Source organism: Anarrhichthys ocellatus, unplaced genomic scaffold, assembly GCF_004355925.1.
Source record: "Anarrhichthys ocellatus isolate YVR2014 unplaced genomic scaffold, GSC_Weel_1.0 scaffold209, whole genome shotgun sequence".
Taxonomy (NCBI): Eukaryota; Metazoa; Chordata; class Actinopteri; order Perciformes; family Anarhichadidae; genus Anarrhichthys; species Anarrhichthys ocellatus.
The window spans coordinates 163,485-188,904 of record NW_022280239.1 but is presented as its reverse complement, the minus strand read 5'-3'; the positions used below and the strand labels follow the sequence as shown (position 1 = coordinate 188,904).

Here is a 25,420-nt window from a genome sequence, read left to right as displayed (position 1 = left end):
AACAATTGAAAAACAATAGGTCCTCCGCTCCGACTACGTCGGTGCTCGGGGCATAATGAAGTTGATTAAAGACTTTGTATTCTTCTGGTATTCACTAAATGATGAACATCTTTTATTTCTGTAGTTTTTATTTGTAATATATATTTTTATTTGACTGTTCATGTTTCAAAATGTCCGACAATAAATAAATAAATCACACTTTACAGTTTTACTGTTTTATTGGAGCAAACATAAATGGATTGGATTCAGAGTATAAAAATAAGAGAAACTCTAACAGCTGATCTTCTGTTTGCTTAAAGGGACAGTCCCATTTCAATCCACTTATGAAATCCATGAATGCATAAACTACAGGATTAAGAACTGCAGATGAAATGTTTGAATAATAACGTCTTTAAATGTCTACAAAAAAGTCCCAGAGTGCATTGCTGCAGAGCTGTCAAATCAGTCACTACTTCTTCAGTGGTTTACAGTTTATTTGATGTACTTGTGCTTTGATACTTAAATATAATTCACTTTTACTAGTTTCCAAACTTTTGTTTCCATCAGCTGGAGTTACGTGATGATTCGGAGAAAGGCATCAAACCACAGAAGAAGAAAAAGAAACTAGAGAAACAAACAAGACAATCAAATAATTGTTTCTTCTTCTTCTTCTTCAGTTTGTTGGAAATCAAAATATCTCCTCAAAGTCAGAAATGTTTCATAAATATCTTCTAACGACTTCATTTATTTTGTTTAATATAAAGTTTCTCAGAACAGAATCATTTGGCAGCAGCAGGCCAACGTACAGAAAACAAACTGTTTATATGTATTTTTTCTTTCTATGAAAATACATTTATTAATACTTGATAACCAATCAAACTGAAAGGAACATTATCTCTGTTTGGTTTCCCATGATGCTCTCTGCTGTATGGAGGACAACCATTGATATCTATTGATCTGTTTAATCCACACCACAGAAAGGACAGGATGTGACATCATCAACAGGAAACAGCTCGGGGGGGCGGAGCTAGACACAGCGGCGATTCAGGTTGTTCCTCTCGGGCTCCAGGAACTCATCCAGCAGGGCGGCTGTGATCCTCCGTAGCTCCGCCTCCAGACAGGATGCCTCGCTGCAGCACAAAGACGACAATAACAACAACAACAACAACAACAACGATGATGATAATTATAAATAAAAAATAATAATAGCAACAACAATATAATAATAAAAAATAGTAAAAAATTATAACAATAATAGTGATAATAAGAATAGTAAAACATTTACTTCACCACGAATCCTTATTAATATTCCTGCTAAATCACTGCAGCTGCTTTACACAACAGCAGCTACTGAGGCCAGTTTATTATTATCAGTGATCGTTATGAACGAAGATGGATCGTTCTGTAACTCGACCGAAAAACATGAATGTGTCCATTATGTTAATAGTTCAGTATTGTGTGAAAGATAACAGGTGTGTTTATGCATGGCAGTGGCACTAATAGGCCATCACTCATTTATGTTTCCACATTTATGTTTAAAATGAAAACATCAGTCTGAATAGCTTGTATGCATGATTATCGTGCTATTAACAGACAATGTTGATATTGGCATTGGTATCAGTTGACACCAGTGGTGGGCCGTGCATTTTATACCTGGGCCTTCTGAGCGGTCCTACTACACTTGAGCCATCTCCTACTAACCTCATTATGAGCCACAGCTACGGATGTGTTTCTATGGTGTAATAATACACGTATTCATATTAAACCGTTCGGTACGAGGCTTACGAACTGAACAATACGTTTGAATAATACACGTGCATTTGGAAAATGCAGAAGCTTAAATTGTGGGAAATATAATGTTTTCGGTGGACTGGGCTCACGTAGGAGACAACGGGCTGTGACCTCTGAACCCGGAACAATAACAAAAAACAGCTGAGGCGGCGGCACCGCACATGTCTTCAGGTAGGCTAAGCTAACTAGCTTAGCGGGGAAACAACAGCCCGGACGAATTCAATTGTCCGGACAATAACCCTGCGCATGACGGGATGCTTCGTAATTAACGGATAATGCATATAGTCCAAATCAATGTAATTAACACAATGACAAGAACAAACTCACAAGAACCAGTCACATATATTAACAAAGCAACAAATCAATCCAGCAGCCCTGCAGCGCTAGAGCACGAGCCATTCATACTATTCATACTATTCATATAATTCATAAGAACGACACGACAGACAAATGAACTTATAGTAACGCTACTGCAGATGTAAAAACACAAAAGCACTTCACTTACCACAGCTGCTGTTCACTTAAAGAAAAAGTCCATCCTCCTTTCTTTGTGAACAAAGAGTTTAATCCCAGTACATCGTTTCAGTTCCAGTAAGAAGTCCGTCTCGATTCATGCACACCAGTGATGATAGTCGAGCCTCCCCAGTTGTATTTCTCCGGTGTACACAGCGGGGCCGGGATCCCACCACCGCCGGGGCACCCGCTGGCCGACGCAGGCCGCTCGCCGGGCCGCGATTGTGGAGCTGTTTCCCTGCAAACATGTTCGTTGAGTTGTAGATCCACTCGAGTCTCTCCAAAAGTTTTCAAAAGCACTGTAGCTTGTGTACTGCCATGCTATGGTGTCCTCAGGTTAGCGTAGCTTAGCTCCAAACACCAAGAGCTCAGTTAAAATGAAACACATTCCCATAAAATGTGCAACGCTTCTCCGACGCTGTCAGCAAGAAATACCGTTCATACGAATCCTTTTCCTGGCTGAGTCAGGCTGCCAGCTGTGGGGTTGACTGACCCTTTGATAGATGTCCAGCTTTTCCTGAAATGTCCTTCTTGAGAAAGGCGTTGTCAGTAACTCCGCCACTAAATCCGTTTCTCCTCCTTATTCAGCCATTGAGTGATAAAAAAACAAAGCTAGTAAAAAAAATGAATAATCTACAGCAAGCAAAACCCTAAGAATGTCATAATTTGTTCCATATCTTTCAATCTGAACTCTTACTCCTCCAACTAAGCTCTGCTGTTAAGTTTCAGTTCACGATAGTCACGTGCTCGCCCACTGACCAATCACAGCACACGCTGCACCTCACTGCAGAGCTGTACCTGGACACTGAGCTGCATGTAATGCTGACGTCATTATAGGCCAGCTAGCAGGTGCTGATACGTCAAAGAATACGCCCAACATGTCAAACTAAAGATCTGATTGGTTGAACACTGTGACAATCAACAACATCGTCCCCATTCACTTAAACTGCACATGGATTCACTTGTGAGTCTGCAGGCCTCTGCCTCTCTTCTTACCTAGAGACACAGAGGTGAGATCTGATTGGATAAAAGCTCTACTTAAAACAAGCTGCACTGGAAGCAGAGCAACTGAGGAAGACAGTAGCTGTGCATTGAGAACATAAGATAATGGGACAAATATGTTTATAAATTATAATACATGTAGTGTATTTAAGAAAAATTATTAAATTATAAAATAAATATAGCTTTGTGATTCTGTTTAGGCCAGCAGAGAAGGCCTTGCAGGCCCTGACGGCCCACCACTGGTGGACACGGTATGTGGCAGTGGCACGGCCTCCCTACTCACTTAAATAACAACATGAATATATGAACCTGTGTATTATTTGAATAGCTTAATATTGAATGCACAATAAAGAGGTAAATTTATACATGGCACTAGGCCCATTTAATATAAAACACAACTTTATACAATATATATAGTCGGGGGTCCTTGGCCTGAAAAACGTTGAAGACCCCTGGTATAGAATGTATATATTATATAGATATTATAGATATAGATTATATAGATATAGATTATAGATTATAGATTATATATATTATAGATTATGTAGATTATAGATATTATAGATTATATATATATAATCTATAATATCTATAGATTGAGGACCTGTGAAGAGGAACCAGAACCACGCCTCTGGACCAGAAGCAACACGTGTACTTTAGAGTTGTACTCTGAAACCAGCAGTACTCGGTGCTCTGTGTACTGCAACTGACCTGGTCCCCGGTGCTGCGCAGTACTCGGTGTAGCACTTGATTTTGGGTTCGGTGCCGCTGGTTCTCAGCGTTGCCACGACGCCGTTCTGCAGAGTGAAGGTGATCATGTGACTGCTCCTCGTCACAGGAAGTACCTCCACAGGAGAAGAACGACACGTTGACTACAAGTACTTCTAAAGACGTTGCACCTTCTCACAGAACTTCATTGATCAATCGCTGCGTTCCTACCGATCGGAGGTCTGGCCGGCTGCTGTCGTACCCCGTGGTGACATCTCTGACGTGGACGATCCGGACGCCGCCGCACGTCTTCGGGTACGAAGCTTCGCAGTTGAAGTTTCTGATCCGGCAGAAGATGGTCTGGATGGTGGTGGGGTCGTCACAGACCACGTAGGAGGTCTGAGACACGTGGTGACCGTACCTGGAGACGGGAAGTCACAACAGAGACAACTGTCAAAATAAGAGAAGAGAATGTAGAATAAATCTTCTAGAACTGTGATTCTGAGGGCGAGAAATCTAAAGAATATAAAAAATAAGAACTTCCTAAACAACTTCTAAAATCTCCTCAAGACCAAATCAATAGAAGCACAGCTGCTGCCCTCTAGTGGCTGAAGGGTTTAGTCCTCCCATCAAGTGAGGATCAAATCTAATGAGGCGCAACTCAAATATTACAGAAGAACCTATTGGTTTAGTTCAGATTCACACGTTTCATTAGAGTTTGGTCTCATGGCAACACGTTTATCTAATATGTGATATTTAAATACACTTAATATTAGTACTTTAACCTCATCACTTAAACTCTTGTGTAAAACTAAATCTTTATTTTTAATCAGTCACGAAAGTGGACAATAAAGATTTATTAAGTAATCAAATATGTTTCATAATTTATTGCAGGAAGGTTTCATTTATACATTATGTCTGATTTATGTGGAGGCCACATAGACGTGTGTGTGTATATTATATATATATATATAATATAAATATATACATATATATCGGATCAGCAAAGAAAAGGGGAGGAGACAAATACAACTTTGCTTTCCATTTATTAATTAAAGAACTTCAAGAACACTTAAAGCAAAGAACTTTGGACTATAGTCTGACATAAAAACTAAAATATTGAAGATATTTATTTTCAGAAAGATGAGAATATATCTACATTATCTGGGGAAAGGGGGCGTGACTACAGCACCTGTCTGTGTGACTCTCACAGACAGAGACTGATCTCTTGCTCTTCATAGAGGAACGATCTTCACACTGAAGTGGTGTGTGAGTGGATTTCGTAGCGTGGCTCAAGCACTTTAACCAGATTTTGAAATCCTTTGTTTTCCACAACAGAGAATGGCATCATGTCTGCAGCAATAAAGACCTCAATAGATGTTGTGATAGCTTCAGCCCGGTCTGATTCTACACAAACGCTTTCTTCAATGTCGCGATGATACCTTGTTGTTGTTGTTGTTGTTGTTGTTGTGCCTTGGCCCCCGTCGCTGACAGACCAGGATGGCGTCTCTTCATATGTGTGGACACGCCCGATGTCTTTCTCTTTAAACAACGCCTACATACAGTAATGGTTTTGTCCACCGCCCTTATAATAATAATAATAATAATAATAATAATACATTTTATTTATATAGCGCTTTAAAAGGCACTCAAAGACAAATTACATGGTAAAAACAGAAACAATAAAAGCATTTATAATAAGAACAAAATCTATGACATAACAGTAAGAAAGAAAAATAAACACGAAGAGAAAGAAAGAAAACATACATGACTGATTTTAGAGGTTAAAAGCAGATTTGAATAGGTGAGTTTTAAGTGCAGTTTTGAAAGTGGTGAGTGACGGAGAATGTCTGAGGTGTTGGGGCAGGGAGTTCCAGAGGGAGGGGGGCAACGGAGAAGGCCCTGTCCCCCCAGGTCCGATGCTTGGACAGAGTAGGGGGGGTAAGGAGGTTGGCGTCGGCGGATCTGAGGTTGCGGTTGGGAGTGTGACGGTGCAGGAGGTCTGAAAGGTATGAAGGGGCGAGGTTGTGGAGGGCTTTGTAAGTGATGAGGAGAATCTTGAACTGGATTCTTTGCTGTATGGGGAGCCAGTGGAGGTTTTGAAGGACTGGGGTGATGTAGTCTCTGGTGCGGGAGTGGGAGAGCAGACAGGCAGCTGAGTTTTGGATGTATTGTAGACTGTTGATGATTTTGGTGGGTGAGCCGTACAGGATGCTGTTGCAGTAGTCCAGTCGAGAGGTGATGAAGGCGTGGATGAGTGTTTCAGCGGCTGCGGAGGAGAGGGAGGGACGGAGACGGGCGATGTTTTTGAGATGGAAGAAGGCAGTTTTTCTGATGTGATTGATGTGTCGTTCATAGGAGAGAGTTTGATCGAAAATGATCCCAAGGTTACGGACATGTGTGGAGGCAGGAACAGTGGTGCCATCGATGTAGAGGGAGAAGTTGTGGTGGGAATTGTTTAATGATTTGGGGCCGATGATGAGGACTTCAGATTTGTCGGTGTTGAGTTTGAGGAAGTTTGCTTGCATCCAGGTTTTTATGTCTGTGAGGCAGTTGGTGATGGTGGAGTGGATGGTGGGGGTGATGGACTTGGTGGAGATGTAGAGCTGGGTGTCGTCAGCGTAGCAGTGGAAGTGGAGGCCATGGTGGTGTATGATGTCGCCAAAGGGGGGCAGGTAGAGGATGAAGAGGAGGGGACCGAGTACTGAACCTTGTGGGACACCTTGAGAGACTGGGGCTGTGTCAGACTTGAATTTGTTGATGGTGATGAACTGTTCACGGTCAGAGAGGTATGATTTAAACCAGGAGAGGGCTGTGCCAGTGATGTGGAGGGAGGACTCAAGACGGGAAAGGAGGATGGAGTGGTTGATGGTGTCGAAGGCTGCGCTGAGGTCGAGCAGTATCAGGATGTTGAGGGAGTGGTCATCAGAGGAGAGGAGGTCGTTGGTGACTTTGATGAGGGCAGTTTCTGTGCTGTGATGAGATCTGAATCCGGATTGAAATGGTTCATACAGTTGGTTTGAGTCCAGGTGGGTTTTCAGTTGATGGGCAACAGTGCGTTCCAGTATTTTAGACAGAAAAGGGAGATTGGAGATGGGTCTGTAATTGTTGTGAACGTCGGGGTCAAGGCCAGGTTTTTTGAGGATGGGTGTGACTGAGGCGAGTTTGAGGGCGGGAGGGACGGAGCCAGTAGACAGGGAGGAGTTGATGACAGAGAGGAGGAGCGGGCGGAGGGCCGGCAGACAGGCCATAACTAAAGTGGAAGGGATAGGGTCGAGGTCACAGGTCGGAGTCTTCATGCCAGAGAGTGATTTATTGAGATCCGAGGGGGAGATGAGAGAGAATCGGGAGAGTGACCGGTCAGTTAGTGGAGGATTTGCAGATACAGGGTTGGACGAAGCGGGGCTGGAAGTGGCCAGTTGGTTGTAGATGGTGTCAATTTTAGCCTTGTAGAACGTCAGGAAGGAGTTGCATTTCTCTGCTGTGGAGGAGTGGGAGAGATTGTCCATAGGTTTGAGGAGTTTGTTTATTGTGGAGAAGAGGACCTTTGGGTTGGCGGAACCAGAGTGGATGATGCCAGAGTAGTAGGTGGAGCGAGCAGAGTTTAGAGCCAGTATTGTATTGCTGTATGTGTTCCTTGTAAGCCAGGGTGTGAACTGTGAGGCCGGTTTTTTTGGAGAGGCGCTCTAGTCTGCGTTTCCGGGATTTCATGAGGCGGAGTTCAGGGGTGAACCAGGGAGCAGTGTGGGTGGAAGAGACAGTTGTGGTTTTGAGAGGGGCAAGCTGATCTAGGCAGGAGGATAGTGTGTTATTGTAGAGGTTGACCAGGTCTGAGGGGGAGGGGCTAAGGGAGGGGGTGAGTGTGGAGAATTTTTCAGTGAGACAGGCTGACAGGGATGAGGGGCAGACAGACTTGATATTACGGAGAGTGATGGTGCGCGTGAGTTTGGGTTCTGGGATAGGGATGTCGATCTCCATGATGATGGCTAGATGGTCGGAGATGGTGAGGTCATAGCCGGAGAGGTGGTTGATGGTGATTTCAGTGGAGCAGACCAGGTCCAGGATGTGACTGCGGTTGTGGGTGGGGAAGTCGATGTGTTGAGTGAAGTTGAAGCATTTAAGCAGGTCCAGAAATTCTGTGGCAGTTTTACAGTCTGAGGAGTCGATGCGGATGTTGAAATCACCAAGCAACATGATGGAAGGTGAGACGGAGCAGAGCTGGGTGAGGAATTCAAATAGGTCAGAGAGGAAGGCAGGGTTGGGTTTGGGGGGGCGGTAGATAATTGCAATGACCAGGGGTTTAGGACCAGAGAGTTTGAATATGAGCTGTTCAAATGAGGGTGGACTTTCGATGTTAGTCAGGCTGGTTTTGATGTGTTGGCGGTGAAGAGCGGCAATTCCTCCACCGCGGCCATCAGGGCGTGGTTTATCCAGGTAATGATATCCAGTTGCGATGGTTTGATTGAGTGCGTAGTAATCCAGGTGTTTTTGCCAAGTTTCAGTGAGACAGAGGATATCAAGGTTGTTGTCAGTGATGAATTCGTTGATGATTGGGCTTTTGTTGCTTAGTGACCGGGTGTTGAACAGAGCAAGCTTCATGGAGTGTTTTGTGATTGGTTGTGAGGTTTTGGGGAGGGTTCCGAGGTTGGCTGCATTCACGTGCTGTTTGTTATGATGACGTAATGAGGAAGTGGTTGTACGCCTGTGCTGAGTCCACAGAGACGGGATGGAATTGACAGAGGTGGGGTTGTAGATGATGAACTTGTGCTGGGAGCCGATATGAACATCACTGGGAGGGATGTAGCTGAGGTTGTTTATGGCTTTGTGAATGCGGTGTGAACGGGGCAGCCTCTCTGTCACAATAGTCTGAATGGGGAGAGCTGCAGCTGAAGGGGTTGATGACATAGAAGGCCAGGAGGGGGAGCAGTCACGGGAAACTGTGCTCAGAGGTGGCAGCGTAGAAGAAGAAGGGGCGTGTATGTGGAAAGTAAATAGTCAGTCATGTGGACAAGAGTGTACAGCATGCTGTAAATTAGCTGCTAGCAGGCGGCTTCCCAGCTTATTAAAATGAATACCATCGTTCTTAAAAGCGGAAGAGTGGTCCCAAAACAGGTTAAAATTGTCAATGAACCTCACGTTGTTGGTCCTGCAGGCGGCCTGGAGCCAAGTGTGGAGGCTGAGGACTCTGCTGAACCGCTGTGATCCACGGCCAAGTGTTGGAGTTGGACCACTGATAAGAGCAGACAGTCCACAGCTGTTTAAAAAGTGTAAAAGATTTTTAAAATCAATCTTGGTCAACTCAGACTGGTGGAGGGCTGTATCGTTGATTCCCACATGAACGATAATTCGCCGAATGGTAGACGGGAGGGCGTGCAGCAGGCCAGGCAGTTTCAGCAGGATGTCGTGAGCCGTTGCTCCGGGGAAACAGTGTGTGGTCGCGTTGAAGAAACGGGTATTCCTGATTATGGAGTCCCCGACTATCGGTGTCGTCGGGGCGAAGAGGGGACGAGGCGACAACACTGCGCGTGTAATATGCGTGGATGGAGGCGAGGATTTAACCAGTGGTGGTGAAGTGGACGAGCAAGGACTGAGAGAACGGGGGACCGAAGCTCGCCGCGGTGCTGGTGTAAAGCACAGTATGGAGCGGCGAGTCCTGGGGCGAGAGGAGTGCTCAGTAATGACTGGCATAGGGATGTCGGGGAACCCGGGGCTGTGGGTCCCTCGAGGCGGCAGCTGGGATGGTGTAGGAAGCTGGGAGTCCCTAGCCAGAGGAGGGAAGTCATGTAGGGCAAGGGCGTCATATCCATTCTTCAGCTGGACATCGAAGTTATGGGGTGTAGGAGAGGGATGTCTCCCTATCAGGCTGCTGCGAGCACAGACCAGGGCTCATGATGTGATGGAGTGGAGCTGACCAGGGCTTAGCTCCGAGCCGTAGCCAAGAAGCCTCAGGAGCTGTGACCGGAGGAGGGGCAGCAGGACTGGAAGCGATGGAATCATGCACACGGTCGCTGGCTGTGTCGGTTTGTGCTGGACCGAAGATGATGGTATCCATGAGGTTCTCGGCATACTGGATCCTGTAGAGCGTGGATATTCTTCCTTCCAGCTCTGTGATTTTATCAACCAGGCGGGCGCAGCTGACACAGTCAGATGGAGAGGTGAGAGGAGCCATAGCAGATCTGGTGGACAATTGTGCTCCAGCCCGTAGTCCACAGCCTTGTCCAGGTATTAACAAAGGTGGAAGCTGATTCACAGACAGTCCCGTTTTCAGTTTGACGTGTGTAGACACTCTATATCTGTGGTCTCCGTAGCGTTAGCTAGCTTCAGAGCCCAGGGCTAACAAACGAGCCGGTAGTAGCCCAGCAGGCTAAGCGGTCTGGGGAACGCAAAAACCTAAGAGTACGTGTTGGCTGACATCGTACTTCTAGTTCAATTCACACAGATCAGAACAGCTAGGATCTCAAAAGTATAAGGCAAAAAATGTGGCCAAAACTGGAGAAAAAAAAAAAAGCCAATTTGTGGAAAAGGGGGAGCGGAGAAACGGACACGACGCCACAGTGTAAGTTACAAGTTACAGGGAAGACACAATGCTCCCAAAACTTGCGACTTAAATGACGCCGCGGCTTCTGAAGTTCCTCCGCTCGCCATGACTTCACCGTTAAATGCTTCTAAGCTGCTCCGTTCACTGAACACACTACTGCTTTATATCTGCTCACTGACACTCTGCATTGATATTCAGGAGCTTGTTACTTCAAAAGGAACAGCAGCAGTAAAACTTTATTACACACTATGATGATTAAACTGTAAAAAAAGATATATATGATATATGTACACATATAATATAAATATATACATATATATATGTATATATACACATTTAACTATTAACACTCTGACATCACAGATACTAGCTCTTAATCCTAATTATTGCATTAGTGCTCACAAATAAAGAGATAATTGTTAACATTGCTGTTGTGTCATCATGTTTCACAGACGTGAAAAGGTAAAAGCTGCATTAATAGTTGACCTGATGTATTTCTGTCTCCTGTAGAAGATATGGTGAAGTTAACGTACGTCTGGTAGATGTTGAGCAGCTGCTGGTTCAGACTCAGGTTCTTGTTGTGGAGGTAAGCAGCCATTTCAGCCACGACCACCGCCGAGCTCACACCGTCTTTCTCAGGAACCAAACCGCCACAAAGGAAACCTGAAGACACGAAGCAGCAGCTGGAAACCTCCAAGATCTGAACCGTCCCACATCTGGTCCCAGCTTTACCTCCCACATAACATAATACTAATATCTGTAGCTACGTTATTATTATACTTTTGTCTTTGTTCGTCATCTGCACTCACCTGTAGGAAAGGTACTAAAACAGGTGTGATTGGTAATGTAGTGAAAAGGTGTCTCTCTTGTAGAAGAAGAAAGGAAACTTTATTCATATATATATATAAATATATATTTATATAGAATATATATATGTATATAAATATGTATATATACAGATTTATATGTATCTTATATATAAATATATATTTATATATATCTTATACATATATTCTTTTTTATATTTTTATATAAATAAAACTACTGGCGACAAAAAACACCTGACAGTCAGCGTGGTGTATCAGCATCTTATCCTTCAAGTCTCCACTGAGGGTTTACCTCACAGAAACTCTGAGAGCCAATCAGCTGAGAGCATAAAATAAAAAGAAACAATGAAAAATAAAGTTGGTTACCAATCGACTCCTCGAAGGCAAATATGACGTTGTTTCCCATTTTGGAGAGTTCGTGTATTCTGTTGCCGATCCATTTAAACCCAGGAAGAGTTTCCTGTTGAACACAGTCCTTCATCATCATCATCATCATCATTTTAACAGATGGGATACGATCTCTACTCTAAACTGACCTCGAAGTGGAACCCCTCGATGCGAGCGAAGGTCTGCAGGATCTTGGAGGACACGGTGGTGGCCAACATGTAAACCTTCTGGGTGTCTGCAGGATCCGGATGAGCATCCTTCCAATTAAAGAACATCCACCAACCCAACAGTGCAGCCAGCTCATTACCTGTGAACACCTTCCAACCGCACCTGTAACAAAGGCAGGTACGGGTTAACTACAAACCCTGACAGCCTCAGTACTGAGGTGCCTTTGAGCTAAACGTCACACTTACCCGTCAGACTTCTCAGCAACAGCCAGGCGGTCGGCGTCGGGATCCGTCGCCAGGATAATGCGCGCGTTTTCCCGTTCTGCCAGAAGAAGAGAAAGCTCCTGAAGAAGAAAATCTGAGATTAATGTTGAAAGATAAATAATAAAACACTGAATTAAAGAACTGGGATCTGCTTCGTACCAGGACCGACTCTCCCTCCTCTGGGTTAGGGCAGCATACGGAGGAAAAGTTGGGGTCGGGGTCTTTCTGCTCGGGGACAGGGATTGGTGGAGCGAAGCCGAATGCGTAGAAAGCCTGCTGGACGAAGACGTGTCCGACTCCATGGAAGGACGAGTGGACAAACTTCAACGGACAGCTTGAGTTCAGATCTCTGAGAGACACAAGAGATACATCACACAATATAGCAACTTAAAATAAGTACATTCAAACTGGGGACTATCCGCAGAGGTTAAAAGGACTACCCGCGGAGGATAGAAGGACTACCCGTGGGGCATAGTAGGACTACCCGCGGAGGATAGAAGGACGACCCGCGGAGGATCGAAGGACTAGGATAGTAGGACTACCCACGGAGGATAGAAGGACTACCCGTGGAGGTTAGTAGGACTACCCGTGGAGGATAGAAGGACTACCCGCGGAGGATAGAAGGACTACCCGCGGAGGATAGAAGGATTACCCGCGGATGTTAGTAGGACTACCCGCGGAGGATAGAAGGACTACCCGCGGAGGATAGTAGGACTACCCGCCGAGGTTAGAAGGATTACCCGCCGAGGTTAGGACTACCAAAGGAGGTTAGTAGGACTACCCAAGGAGGATAGAAGGACTAGGTTAGAAGAACTACCCGCAGAGGATAGACGGACTACTAGCGGCGGATGGAAGGACTACCTGCGGAGGATAGGACTACCTGCAGAGGATAGGACTACCTGCAGAGGATAGGACTAACCGCGGAGGATAGGACTAACCGCGGAGGATAGGACTATCTGCGGAGGATAGGACTATCCGCGGACGCAGAAGGACTACCCTGGGACGTAGGACTAGTTGTAGAGGTCTGGGGATGAGCTGCAGAAGTCTGGGGACTAGAAGCAGAGGTCTGAGGACTAGTTGCAGAGGTCTGGGGACTAGCTGCAGAAGTCTTCTTACCTGTGGAAGCAGAGGGAGGTGAGCTCGTCCATGTAGCAGCTGTTGATCTGGGTCAGGGGGTCGGTCCTCAGGGAGCAGCTCTCCACCAGCTCCTCCTCCCAGCAGGAGGCGCTCCAAGGCTCCAGCTGCTCCTCGATACTCTGCAGGATCTCCTGATCGTGAGGCGAGGAGATCTGAGCGCCGTTACACCAGTACACCTGCAGAGGGCGACACAGGTACAGAGCTGAGGCCCCTCATCGTATTTCACCAGCAACAGTTACCTGTTCAGTGTGGTCAGCTGGACTCGTGGTGGTTTTTCTGACCTTGTATCCGTTGTCCTCTTTAGGATTATGTGATGCGGTGATCATCACTCCGGCTGCAGCACCGAGCTTCTTCACAGCGTACGGCTCGAGACAAATGCACACACATTTTACTAATAAAACTACAACACACAGGACAGCTGACAGGAAGTGATGCGTTACCATTTGCTCACCACGAACGGCGTCGGGACAAATGTGGAGAAAAGATGGACGGAAACGTCTCTGCTGAGCATCACAGCGGCCGTCAACTTCGCCAACCTTTAAACAAGAATAATAGAATGTAATCGTTGTAATGACTTTATATTTATGATGTATTTAAGAAGCGTCCCTCCACTTTCAAAATAAAAGCTGCACCACCAGATGTCGGAGATTAGCTTAAAAAAACAAAGTGCATCGACACTAATTGACTAAAATCACATTTAATTGGATGAAATACGTATTGGGCGGGGGGGGGCGGGGCTAAGCCACGGTTTCATCCATATTGACTTCTTCTTGCTTTTTTCCTGAGTTTTTTTGGGGGTCTTTCGTCTTCTCTGTTGGTTCCTCGTTCTACTTTGTATTGGATCCAGTTTGTTGTTTGTTCTTGACACAAAAAAAGGACCAGAAATCAGAAACTGGTCCAGAATTGAAGGAGAACTCTGCAGCTGCTAAACCAGCTGTGATGTGATCACTCAACGATCCGCACACTAACAGAGCTGGTTGTTGTTGTTGTGTCTGACAACATGATGGAGAAAGAACAGATTTCTCTTTACCTTTTCTGTTTGTTATTGTTTTGTCTCAAAGAGAAGTCTCCTTCAGTCTCATCTAAATATAGAGCCGTGACTCTGAACATCTACGTAACAATAAGCTCCTCTTTCTGTCCTCCAAACAAACAGTCCGACCGTCTCTCGTCAACACTGAGTGAAGTCCTTCTCTACTGGGACCAGTTTGAGCCCTGTGGTCTCCTCCAGGATGAAGAGGTTCACCTCTGACTGCTGCAGCCGCTGTCCTCCTGTCCTCTGGTGTCGAAGCCGACGACCACCCCTCTGCTGCTGAAGTCTGCAAAGCACCTGCACAGGTAGGAATGTAGACCCTGAAGACAGACAGAGAACAGACCCGTCTTCATCTGGTGACACTGTGTGAGAGACCGGACCAGTATGAGCTGGTATCTGACCTGTGTGGACTGGATGACGGTGAGGTCGTTGATCCGATTGAATCCGGCTCCCATCGGCGCTCTGAGTCCTGCCGTGCCGAAGCTCATCCGGCTGCAGAGTCTCGTCCTCAGGTCGTTTAGGCGACCCGCCGCCACCAGAGACTCCACCTGAGCCCGGGTCCACCGGTTCTACACCACCGAAGAAGAACTCCATCATAGTCTGACGTCATCATCATCATACTGCAGTTCATTCTGACTCACACGTAGAAATACTTACTGGAGCACCAAACATAGTAGTCCCGGACAAAGTCTCTATTTTACTGCTTTTTGTTGTATAAAAACTACAAGAATTACTGATGAAAACTACAGAATTGTGTTTTTTAAGTATTTACGTGTTCAGTAGGAACCAATGACACACAGACAGGAAGTGAGACGGTGTTGAGGGAGGGACCAACATGTTGGTGGTTCGGGGGTACATCCCAAGTCTCTTAATTGTCGTTTCCTCGATCCTCGATTCTCGCTCGAACCGGAAGTTGTTCTGCGCCGCCATATTGACGGCCGTCCCAAAGCTCTAATGTAGCTCTGAGGAGCGAGGATCGAGGAGCGAGGAGGGACCTCGGAGGAGCCATGAACGAGGACCCACGAGAACAGACTTCCAGGAAGTGTTTTAACGGCCGACACGCCCCCTCATTGTTCATCAGTCATGTGATTGGACGCTGCAGCCGATCGGACTGACTGACTGAGTTTAACACCAGAGTGAAGACGGATCACAGAATAAACTCTAGTTTATATTTGATTAGGTTTCTGATTCAACATCTGGTTTAAATAAATGTTCATTGTAGTCTGAACAACAAAACGACCTCAAACAACTTTCTTCTTAAGCGCTTCTTAATCAAACCTGTGACTGCGAGACTGCGGTCAACTCAGCAGACACTTACATGTTAGTGCACCTACAGTATATGCTGAAATTCACGGTAAACGCATTCAAATGGCACAGATCGAGAGTTAGCGGAAAAGATTAATGTGAGACAACATCCGGTTTCTTCAGACAAACATCCGGTTTTCAGAATAAGATGCCAACAAAGGATACATATTGCATAATGGGAATTCGATTAAATGAATTATATTCACATTAAGTATAAAACATGCTACCTGCATCTCGTGAGTTAAAGGGAAAATACACCTAAATTGTGCGTAAAGTGTCTTTATTCTTTGATTTGAGGGTTGCTGGAAATGAATAATACCTGACTGACAGTCAATTAAGATATTTTACTCAGCAAAAACTCTGAACTGAATTTGTACCTTCAAATGGCACATTTTTTAAATTTTTAAGGTGCTATAAAAATGTTTTTCTCAAAAATTCCACACAATGACTAATGTAGAATGGGTCAATGACATGACATGCATATTTTTGTGTCCGAGTCCACTATTTCCTTTTAAAATAATTGTATTAATTCATGACATATATCATTTCATTCTATAAAACCTATCCAGTTTTGATACATTTTCAGTACAATCAAATAATATATATTATTTTATGTTTTATGTTCAAACCCTGAAAATGTCAGGCGGTGCACCTGTCCTAGCAGATGAACAGACTAAGAAAACTATTAAAAAATGTATTGAAATGATAATTAATTCAAAATAAAATGCTATGGCATGCTTTTATTGTTGAAACGATTCAAATAAACCACATTTATACAAATACCAATAGTTTTAAGCTGTTGCGATAATTTAAAAACGTTTGTCCAGCAATTTGAATGTTCTCAAATGTCAGGGTGGCACAGCTGTAAAGATGGGACTTTTATTATGAAATTAAAGTGGAAAACAGTAAACAGGTTATTGCATCATCAAGAGGACCTCAACTGACCTTTATAGCAGAGTGAAAACGTTTTATCTCTTTTGAATATTGATAAAAACAGCTACTTTCAACTTATAGGTAGAGTGGTTCACTTTCCATGTCAGGGCGGTACAACCAATGTAAAACTAGAAAAATGTTATTTTATCATAAATGTCTTTATTCTGTTTAAAATGTATATGTATGAAGTTGTTAGCAAGAACAAAAAGCTAATGCTAGTGTCCTAGTAGATGCCTGTTTAATTGTTGGAATGCATTAACATTGTTAACAGCATTCCAACAACACGGTACCCCATTTCTAGATCGCAAGTTCAGCCACATTTTTTACACTACAGACACAATTTTTACAGGATCTGTTCTTCAACTCATCCTTCCTCTCATTTATTAATATCGGAGCAATAGGAGCTACGGTTATGGGAGTTTTGAGGATTTCCTGTTTAATCTCCATGAGAATGCTGAAAGGACACAGGTGTTTCTGATTAAGCTAATTAGTGATGTTGATAAACACAGAGAATCACAGACATGCACTCCTCTCCCTCTATCTCTGTATGTCTCTCTCTCTCTCTCTCTCATACAGTCATTCAGGTCTTAGAGATTAGAGGACTCCCCCCCCCCACCCACCCCATTTTAAAGTAAAGGCCCAACAAAATGAATTCTAACTGACATGCTTGTGATGAAGCCTGTCATTTAATAACCTGTTTATGTTTATCTAACATTATGATTATGTCTCCTCTCCCCTCCCCCCCTGCACACACCCCATTTCAAAATAAAAGCCCCAAAGAGTGAATTCTAACTGAAATGTTTGTGATGAAGCCTGTCATTTAATAAACTCTGTTTGTGTGTCAAATATTAAGATTATGTCTCCTCTCCCCCACCCAGTCCCACCCTTTCAAAATAAAAGCCTCATGGATTAACTGTATTTGAACGTTAAGCTCAAAATTAGGCTTTTTTGTTGAAATAATGAATGCTCTTACTAATACTGCGACAACTACTGCTACTAATATTTCTAGTATCACTACTACTACTACTGCTACTACTACTACTTCAACTTTTGCTGTTGCTACTATTACTACTACTACTGCTATTACTGATACATCACTATTATTACTACCACTACTGCTATTACTACCACTACTATTATTACTTATACCACAACTGCTACTACTGCTATTCCTGCTACTACTACAGCTATTAGTACGACTGCTACTAGTACTACTACTACTTCAAAAACTGACTTTACTATTACTACTACTTCTTCTACTACTAGTACTGTTATATTAAATACTACGACCACTACTACAGCTATTACTACAACTACTGATACTACTTCTACTACTTCTTCTTCTAATTACTAATACTTCTACTACTACTAATACTTCGACTACAAGTTCTACTACTACTGCTACTACAAATATCACTACTGCTACAACTAGTACTTATTCAAATGCTACTATTACTTCTACTGCTAATAATACTTCTACTACAACTTCTACTACTACTACTAAAATGAATATCACTACCGCTGAATTTTTTTTAAGCTACAGAAACCGTTCGAATATCAAAATGTTCAGCTCTTTCAGGAGAGGTGTGATATGACTTCATATTTGTAATCTTTCAACTTTTTGAATTATTAAGCTTTTTGCAATATTTTTTAAATTGGATATCTATTTTCAGCAATGTTTTTGCGATTCATTTCAGCTTTCAGCATTCCAACGCATTTTCAGCAGGAAATGCATTTTCTCGTTGTTGGAATGCTGTTAAGCATTGTTATCCTAATCTTTATTCTTCTTTTTATTATTATATTTCTTCCGTCCCACCTCTTCTGCTCCTTCATATTTTAAGCTACAGAAACCGTTCAACTATCAAAATGTTCAGCTCTTTAATGACATTTATGCTATGACTTTTCATATTTCTATCTCTTATGCTTCATGAATTATTAAGCTTTTTGCAATTTTTATTTTGAATGGGATTTCAATGGAGAAAATGTTCAAATCCTCTTAAACTTCCAAATCCTTCAACTTCCTCATATTTTCAGCTAGACACCATTTCAACTTTAAAATGTTGAGAAAACCCTGATCTATTGCCACATTATTCAGCATTTTTATATCTTTTACACTTTCTGAACTGCAGCAATTTAACTTTTATGATTTTTCAGTCCTTTTCTGACTTTATAATGGGTGTGTATTGCGCAGCTTAGAGTGCGTGATGTCACCGCTAGAGTGAAGAGCAGCTTGAGATTCTTGTGAAAAAGACATTTGTCTTTTGCCACTGTGTCCACAATCTTCACTCTTCATGCATAATTTCTGGATGTAGAAGTAGCTAATCTTGTCCTTGTCGTAGACAAATGACTGTGGAATCCCACAGATTTACACATTTGGCACAGAAGCCTGTAATTGAGAGGAAAACCAACTTTCTGCTCCATGGAGACCAATGTTAAATTTTGCTTCAAAAACATCTTCCACGGAACACGGTACCCCATTTCTAGATCGCCAGTTCAGCCACATTTTTTACACTACAGACACAATTTTTACAGGATCTGTTCTTCAACTCATCCTTCCTCTCATTTATTAATATCGGAGCAATAGGAGCTACGGTTATGGGAGTTTTGTGGATTTGTTTGAGAGGTGTTTCCCTGTTTTATCTCCATTAAAAGGCTGCAACGTCACAGGTGTTTCTGATTGAGCTAATTCGTGATGTTGATAAACACAGACTCACAGACACACATACACTCCTCTCTCTCTGTGTGTGTCTCTCTCTCTCTCTCTCTCTGTGTGTCTCTCATACAGTCATTCAGGTCTTACAGCTTTTTACAGGACTCCCCCCCACACACTCCATTTTAAAATAAAAGCCCCACAGAATGAATTCTAACTGAAATGCTTACGATGAAGCCTGACATTTAATAACCTGCTTGTGTTTATCTAACATTATAAGTCCATCTCCCCCCCCCCAACACCCCATTTCAAAATAAAAGCCCACAGAGTGAATTCTAACTGGAATGCTTGTGATGAAGCCTGTCATTTAATAACCTCCGTTTGTGTGTTTCATACTTTCTGATTCTATCTCCTCCTCCCCCTCTCTCCCCCACCCAGCCCCACCCTTTCAAAATAAAAGCCCTATGGATTAACTTTATTTAAACGTTACGCTCAAAATTAGGCTTTTTTGTTGAAATAATGAATGCTCTTACTAATACTGCGACAATTACTACTACTGCTGCTAATATTTATAGTATTACTACTACTGCTGCTACTACTACTACTACTACTACTTCAACTTTTGCTGTTGCTACTATTACTACTGCTATTACTGCTACCATCGATATTATTACTACCACTACTACTATTACTTGTACTACAACTGCTATTCATGCTACTACCAGTACTATTACTACAGCTATTAGTACGACTGCTACTAGTACTACTACTACTGCTATTACTGCTACTTCAAATACTGTATTTACTATTACTACTAATACTACTGCTACTACTGTTATATTAAATACTACGACCACTACTACAGCTATTACTATGACTACTGATACTACTACTTCTACTACTTCTTCTAATTACTAATACTTCGACTACTAATGATACTTCTACTACAACTACAACTTCTACTCATACTACTCCTACAAATATCACTACTGCTACTACTAGTACTTATTCTAATGCCAGTAATACTTCTACTACAACTACAACTTCTAGTACTACTACAAATATCACTATTGTTGACATTTTTTAAGCTACAGAAACCGTTCGAATATCAAAAAGTTCAGCTCTTTCAGGAGAGGTGTGATATGAATTTTCATATTTGTAATCTTTAAATTCTTTGAAATATTAAGCTATTTGCAATTTTCTTTTGAATGGGATCTCTATGGAGAAAATCTTCAAATCCTGTTAAACTTCTTCAACTTTCAAAGCCTTCTTATACTTTCAGCTACATATGACTTCATATTTGTAATCTTTCAACTTTTTGAATTATTAAGCTTTTTGCAATTTTTTTTAAATTGGATATCTATTTTCAGCAATGTTTTTGAGATTCATTTCAGCTTTCAGCATTCCAACGCATTTTCAGCAGGAAATGCATTTTCTAGTTTTTATATTTCTTCCGTACGTTTTTTCAAACTCTTCTGCTCCTTCATATTTTAGGCTACAGAAACCGTTCAAATATCAAAATGTTCAGCTCTTTCAGGAGAGGGATGATATGACTTTTCATAATTATAATCTTTAAACTTTTTGAATTATTAAGCTTTTTGCACATTTTTCTTTGAATGGGTTTCAATGGAGAAAATGTTCAAATCCTCTTCATCTTTCAAATCCTTCTACTTCCTCATACTTTCAGCTACAGACACCATTTCAACTTTCAAATGTTGAGAAACCCCTGTGCTATTGCCACATCATTCAGCTTTTTGATATCTTTTACACTTTTTGAACTGCAGCAATTTAACTTTTATGATTTTTCAGTCCTTTTCTGACTTTATAATGGGTGTGTATTGCGCAGCTTAGAGTGCGTGATGTCACCGCTAGAGTGAAGAGCAGCTTGAGATTCTTGTGAAAAAAACATTTGTCTTTTGCCACTGTGTCCACAATCTTCACTCTTCATGCATAATTTCTGGATGTAGAAGTAGCTAATCTTGTCCTTGTTGTAGACAAATGACTGTGGAATCCCACAGATTTACACATTTGGCACAGAAGCCTGTAATTGAGAGGAAAACCAACTTTCTGCTCCATAGAGACCAATGTTAAATTTTGCTTCAAAAACATCTTCCACAGAACACGGTACCCCATTTCTAGATCGCCAGTTCAGCCACATTTTTTACACTACAGACACAATTTTTACAGGATCTGTTCTTCAACTCATCCTTCCTCTCATTTATTAATATCGGAGCAATAGGAGCTACGGTTATGGGAGTTTTGAGGATTTGTTTGAGAGGTGTTTCTCTGTTTTATCTCCATTAAAAGGCTGCAACGTCACAGGTGTTTCTGATTGAGCTAATTAGTGATGTTGATAAACACACAGACTCACAGACACACATACACTCCTCTCTCTCTGTGTGTCTCTCTCTCTCTCTCTCTCTCTCTCTCTCTGTGTCTCTCTCTCATACAGTCATTCATGTTCTTAGAGTTTTATACAGGACTAACCCCCCCCACACACACACCCCATTTTAAAATAAAAGCCCCACAGAATGAATTCTAACTGAAATGCTTATGATGAAGCCTGACATTTATTAATAACCTGTTTGCGTTTATCTAACATTATGAGTCCATCTCCTCTCCCCTCCCCCCACACCCCATTTCAAAATAAAAGCCCCCAGAGTGAAATATAACTGAAATGCTTGTGATGAAGCATTTAATAACCTGTTTGTGTGTCAAACATTATGATTATGTCTCCTCTCCCCCTTTCTCCCCCACCCAGCCCCACCCTTTCAAAAATAAAAGCCCCATGGATGAACTGAATTTAAACGTTAAGCTCAAGATTTGGCTTTTTTGTTGAAAAACTTAATGCTCTGACCAATACTGCGACAACTACTACTGCTGCTGCTAATATAGTATTACTACTACTACTACTACTGCTACTACTTCTACCATAACTTTTGCTGTTGCTATTATTACTACTGCTATTACTGCTACCATCGATATTATTTCACCACCATTGCTATTACTACCACGACTACTATTACTTATACTACAAGTAGTATTACTACTACGGCTATTAGTACAACTGCTACTAGTACTACTACTACTGCTACTTCTACTGCCATTACTATTACTACTATAACTACTTCTACTACTACTACTACTATTATATTAAATACTACGACCAATACTACAGCTATTACTACGACTACTGATACTACTACTTCTACTACTTCTTCTAATTACCAATACTTCTACTACTACTAATACTTCTACTACAACTACAACTTCTACTACTACAAATATTACTACAGGACTTTTCCCTTTCAAAATGTTCAGCTTTTTCAGGAGAGGGGTGCTTTGACTTTTCATATTTGTAATCTTTTAACTTTTTGAATTATTAAGCTTTTTGCAATTTTCTGTTGAATGGGATCTCTGTGGAGAAAATCTTCAAATCCTGTTAAACTTCTTCAACTTTCAAAGCCTTCTCATACTTTCAGCTACAGACACCATAGTTAGACATTTTAACTAGAAGGGTTTTCAGCAGTGCAGTTTAAATGCTTTCGGGCTTCAACATTTTTCAGATGGGTAGTCTCCCATTTCTTAATTTTCAGCAATTATTTTACAATTAATTTCAGCTTTCAGCATTCCAACGCATTTTCAGCAGGAAATGCATTTTCTAGTTTGAAATAAGTTGCAAATGTCAGGTGGTGCAACCAGTAAGGCATGTGGTGCAACTGCAGAGAATGTTGCTCTATGATATTATATTCAAAGCTCTGACATTATATAAAAACAATTCTAAAGTTTAACAGTGTTAAGTTAACGATATTATACACTTTCAAACTATTTTTCATGACATTAATGAATATTGTTTAACTATTAAGGATGCCACTGTCAGGTAAAGCAAAACCAGCACGACGCAGGGAGCAGACAACAAGTCGTGTATGGAGTGTGTGCAAAACGCTGCTACAATGAGGTAGAAGCTGCAACACGCAGGAAGCGACTGTGATTTTGCCTGTTCCAGTTATGTGCTAAACATGATTACTATGAAATATTTACTTCTTTTACTTAAAAAGAGACTGTTAACTAAAAGCATGTTGTTGTATTTGAAACAAAAATGCAAATTGTCTGCATATTTGCTGTGATTACTAATATTGTCAGGTGGCACAACTGATAAATGTCATGGTGGTGCGACCAGGTAAAATATTAATTTAAAGCAATAAATAATAGGTTAAAATGAATTTTTTTTTTGCTTGATATGATGTGAAGAACTATTGTATTGAATGTATTCATTTGAATATTTGTATTATTATGTTTACATGTTTAAATGTAAAATCAAAAGTTAAATATACTAAATACCTGCCAAGAGAACGCAATTATGATAAAACACAACCACAAAATACGGTGTGTTAGACACAGTAGACACTCTAAGGGATACTTGTCAGAAATTTCAGTTTGAATAAATATTAGGAAAATATATATTTTTATAAATATGTGGTTGCGCCACCTGACATTTTTTAGCCTGTGAAGTTAAAAAATACTGTTAAAAACTATTTAAAATACTGTGAAAAGTTGGTTCACAACTTAGACTCGTTTCACCACATTTTTCCAGACACAAAAATATGCATTACATCCATTTTGAAGATAATTTTTTAAATTACCTTTTTAGAAGCCTCATTTGTCAATGACTGATGTATATGTAATCAAGGCATCGTTGACTTAATAATTGTTAATAGTTGTTTAAAACATGTAATAATAACAATAAATAACCACAAAGAAATAAGAATGAAATGAATATGATTGTCTGATTTATGTTTGTTTTTTGTTCAAAAAATCGAAGAAAACACTTTGAATCTGTAGACTACTGCCTAATAGTCTTATTATTGCCATTTGATGACAATTGCTCATATACTGTAAGCCTAAATAAGTATATTTATTATTTTGAACAAAGGTTAAATGTTATTTCACAAGTTTCAAAAAGTGCCCCCAATTTTTTGGAAATGCCCTGGATCTCAGTCAGTGGGGGCAAAAATTGCACCCAAAAAATATGTAAATTTCCTACCCTGCTTGAGATGTACCCAGAGTCTGAACACGAGAAATATCGAATAACTTCAGACAGATCCTTTAAAGAATAATATATGAATAATATAATAATACATTTTAAACTGAAAACCTTTCAACTAAATACTAAAGATGAAATAAGAAGCATTAGAGAACATATTATTTAAATTAAATAGTGAATCAAACCTGCTTTATTCTCAGTTAGCTGGATCTCTATTAATAATAATAATAACAATGACAACTAGTTAATCTAACAGTCTCAGTGTGAGGATCTTTTGCAGGCTGTTGACATTTACAGAAGAGGTCAGAAACATTCATGACCTTTAAGAACTACACCACAGAGTGTGTGTGTGTGTGTGTGTGTGTCTGGTGATGGATCAGTTCAGAGGGTTAAAGTGCAGCGTGACTTTGTTTAATAAACAGTTATGGTTATAATACATATATTGTTATATTATTATATGTATATGTAATATATCATTCGACACGTTTTGGTTGTTTTTAACCCAGAATGTCTTATTTAAACAGACATGTTTTACAGTCTGTTCGTGAGTCCAACAGCTTGTTTAATGACATAAAGTTTCGGAGCAATGTGTGTGTGCCGATGTTACCAAACGATCATAACTATCTATGAAAGTCTATTTATTAACAGACAGTTCCACTACATGTGCTCGCCCACGTACACTTCCCCGTTAAAGTGCAGTATTTCATCGGGAGGTCTGGTGTGATGTTTCGTCACCTTGTCCCAGCTCAGCCACCGCCGCACCGCCTCGTCCAGCTGCGGGTCTCCGGTGCTGGTCGCTCCGTGGTCCCCCATCGCTGAGAGAGGCCGGACCAGCTAACACTGCAGCATAAAGCTGCTAACGGCCAGCACGCTGAAGTGATAACGGGCTCCTGAATCTCACATACATCTCTAACGGAGCTCAACTCTCCGACTCTCAAGTGAGGGCCATTAACGTCACACACAGCGAGGCTAATGCTAGCTATAGGCTAATTTTAGCTAGAGGCTAAGTCACATAGCAGCCAGCTAAGTCACGTGCTAACCGATAATATTACTCGGTAAAGTTCGGAAATATTAACTTAAGTTACAGAAACACCGTTAAGACCCGAGGAGGCGACAAAACAGAACTTCCGGTCTATTTTCAAAAT

At 41.6% G+C, this 25,420-nt stretch overlaps 1 protein-coding gene across 8 annotated transcripts; it reads right to left on the bottom strand.

Moving 5' to 3' along the window:
* On the bottom strand, positions 1-25,420 carry pgm2l1 (phosphoglucomutase 2-like 1). Of its 8 annotated transcripts, none has more exons than XM_031878901.1 (14): positions 25,011-25,419; positions 14,745-14,912; positions 14,557-14,663; positions 13,765-13,849; positions 13,595-13,678; positions 13,293-13,489; positions 12,336-12,525; positions 12,159-12,256; positions 11,895-12,075; positions 11,725-11,818; positions 11,065-11,194; positions 4,225-4,414; positions 3,997-4,130; positions 1-1,109 (listed from the first exon to the last, which is right to left on the bottom strand). In XM_031878901.1, exons 1-14 carry the CDS (start codon positions 25,086-25,088, stop codon positions 1,007-1,009), a joined length of 1,839 nt encoding a protein of 612 aa, XP_031734761.1. In that variant the 5' UTR covers positions 25,089-25,419; the 3' UTR covers positions 1-1,006. The 8 variants fall into 8 exon arrangements, with proteins under 8 accessions (XP_031734761.1, XP_031734758.1, XP_031734757.1 ...); XM_031878897.1 differs by lacking the exon at positions 1-1,109 and adding an exon at positions 2,298-2,521 and having other exon boundaries at positions 25,011-25,420; XM_031878900.1 differs by lacking the exons at positions 1-1,109; positions 25,011-25,419 and adding exons at positions 2,298-2,521; positions 15,001-15,267.

Excerpts from the sequence above, each read along its gene's own strand:
- pgm2l1 (XM_031878896.1), bottom strand. The coding sequence starts at position 14,940 with ATGATGGAGTTCTTCTTCGGTGGTGTAGAACCGGTGGACCCGGGCTCA. Across the intron at positions 13,490-13,594 it reads AAGAGGACAACGGATACAAG|GTGTACTGGTGTAACGGCGC; the intron begins GTCAGAAAAACC and ends CGCCCTCTGCAG. Across the intron at positions 12,257-12,335 it reads AGGAGGGAGAGTCGGTCCTG|GAGCTTTCTCTTCTTCTGGC; the intron begins GTACGAAGCAGA and ends TTTCTTCTTCAG.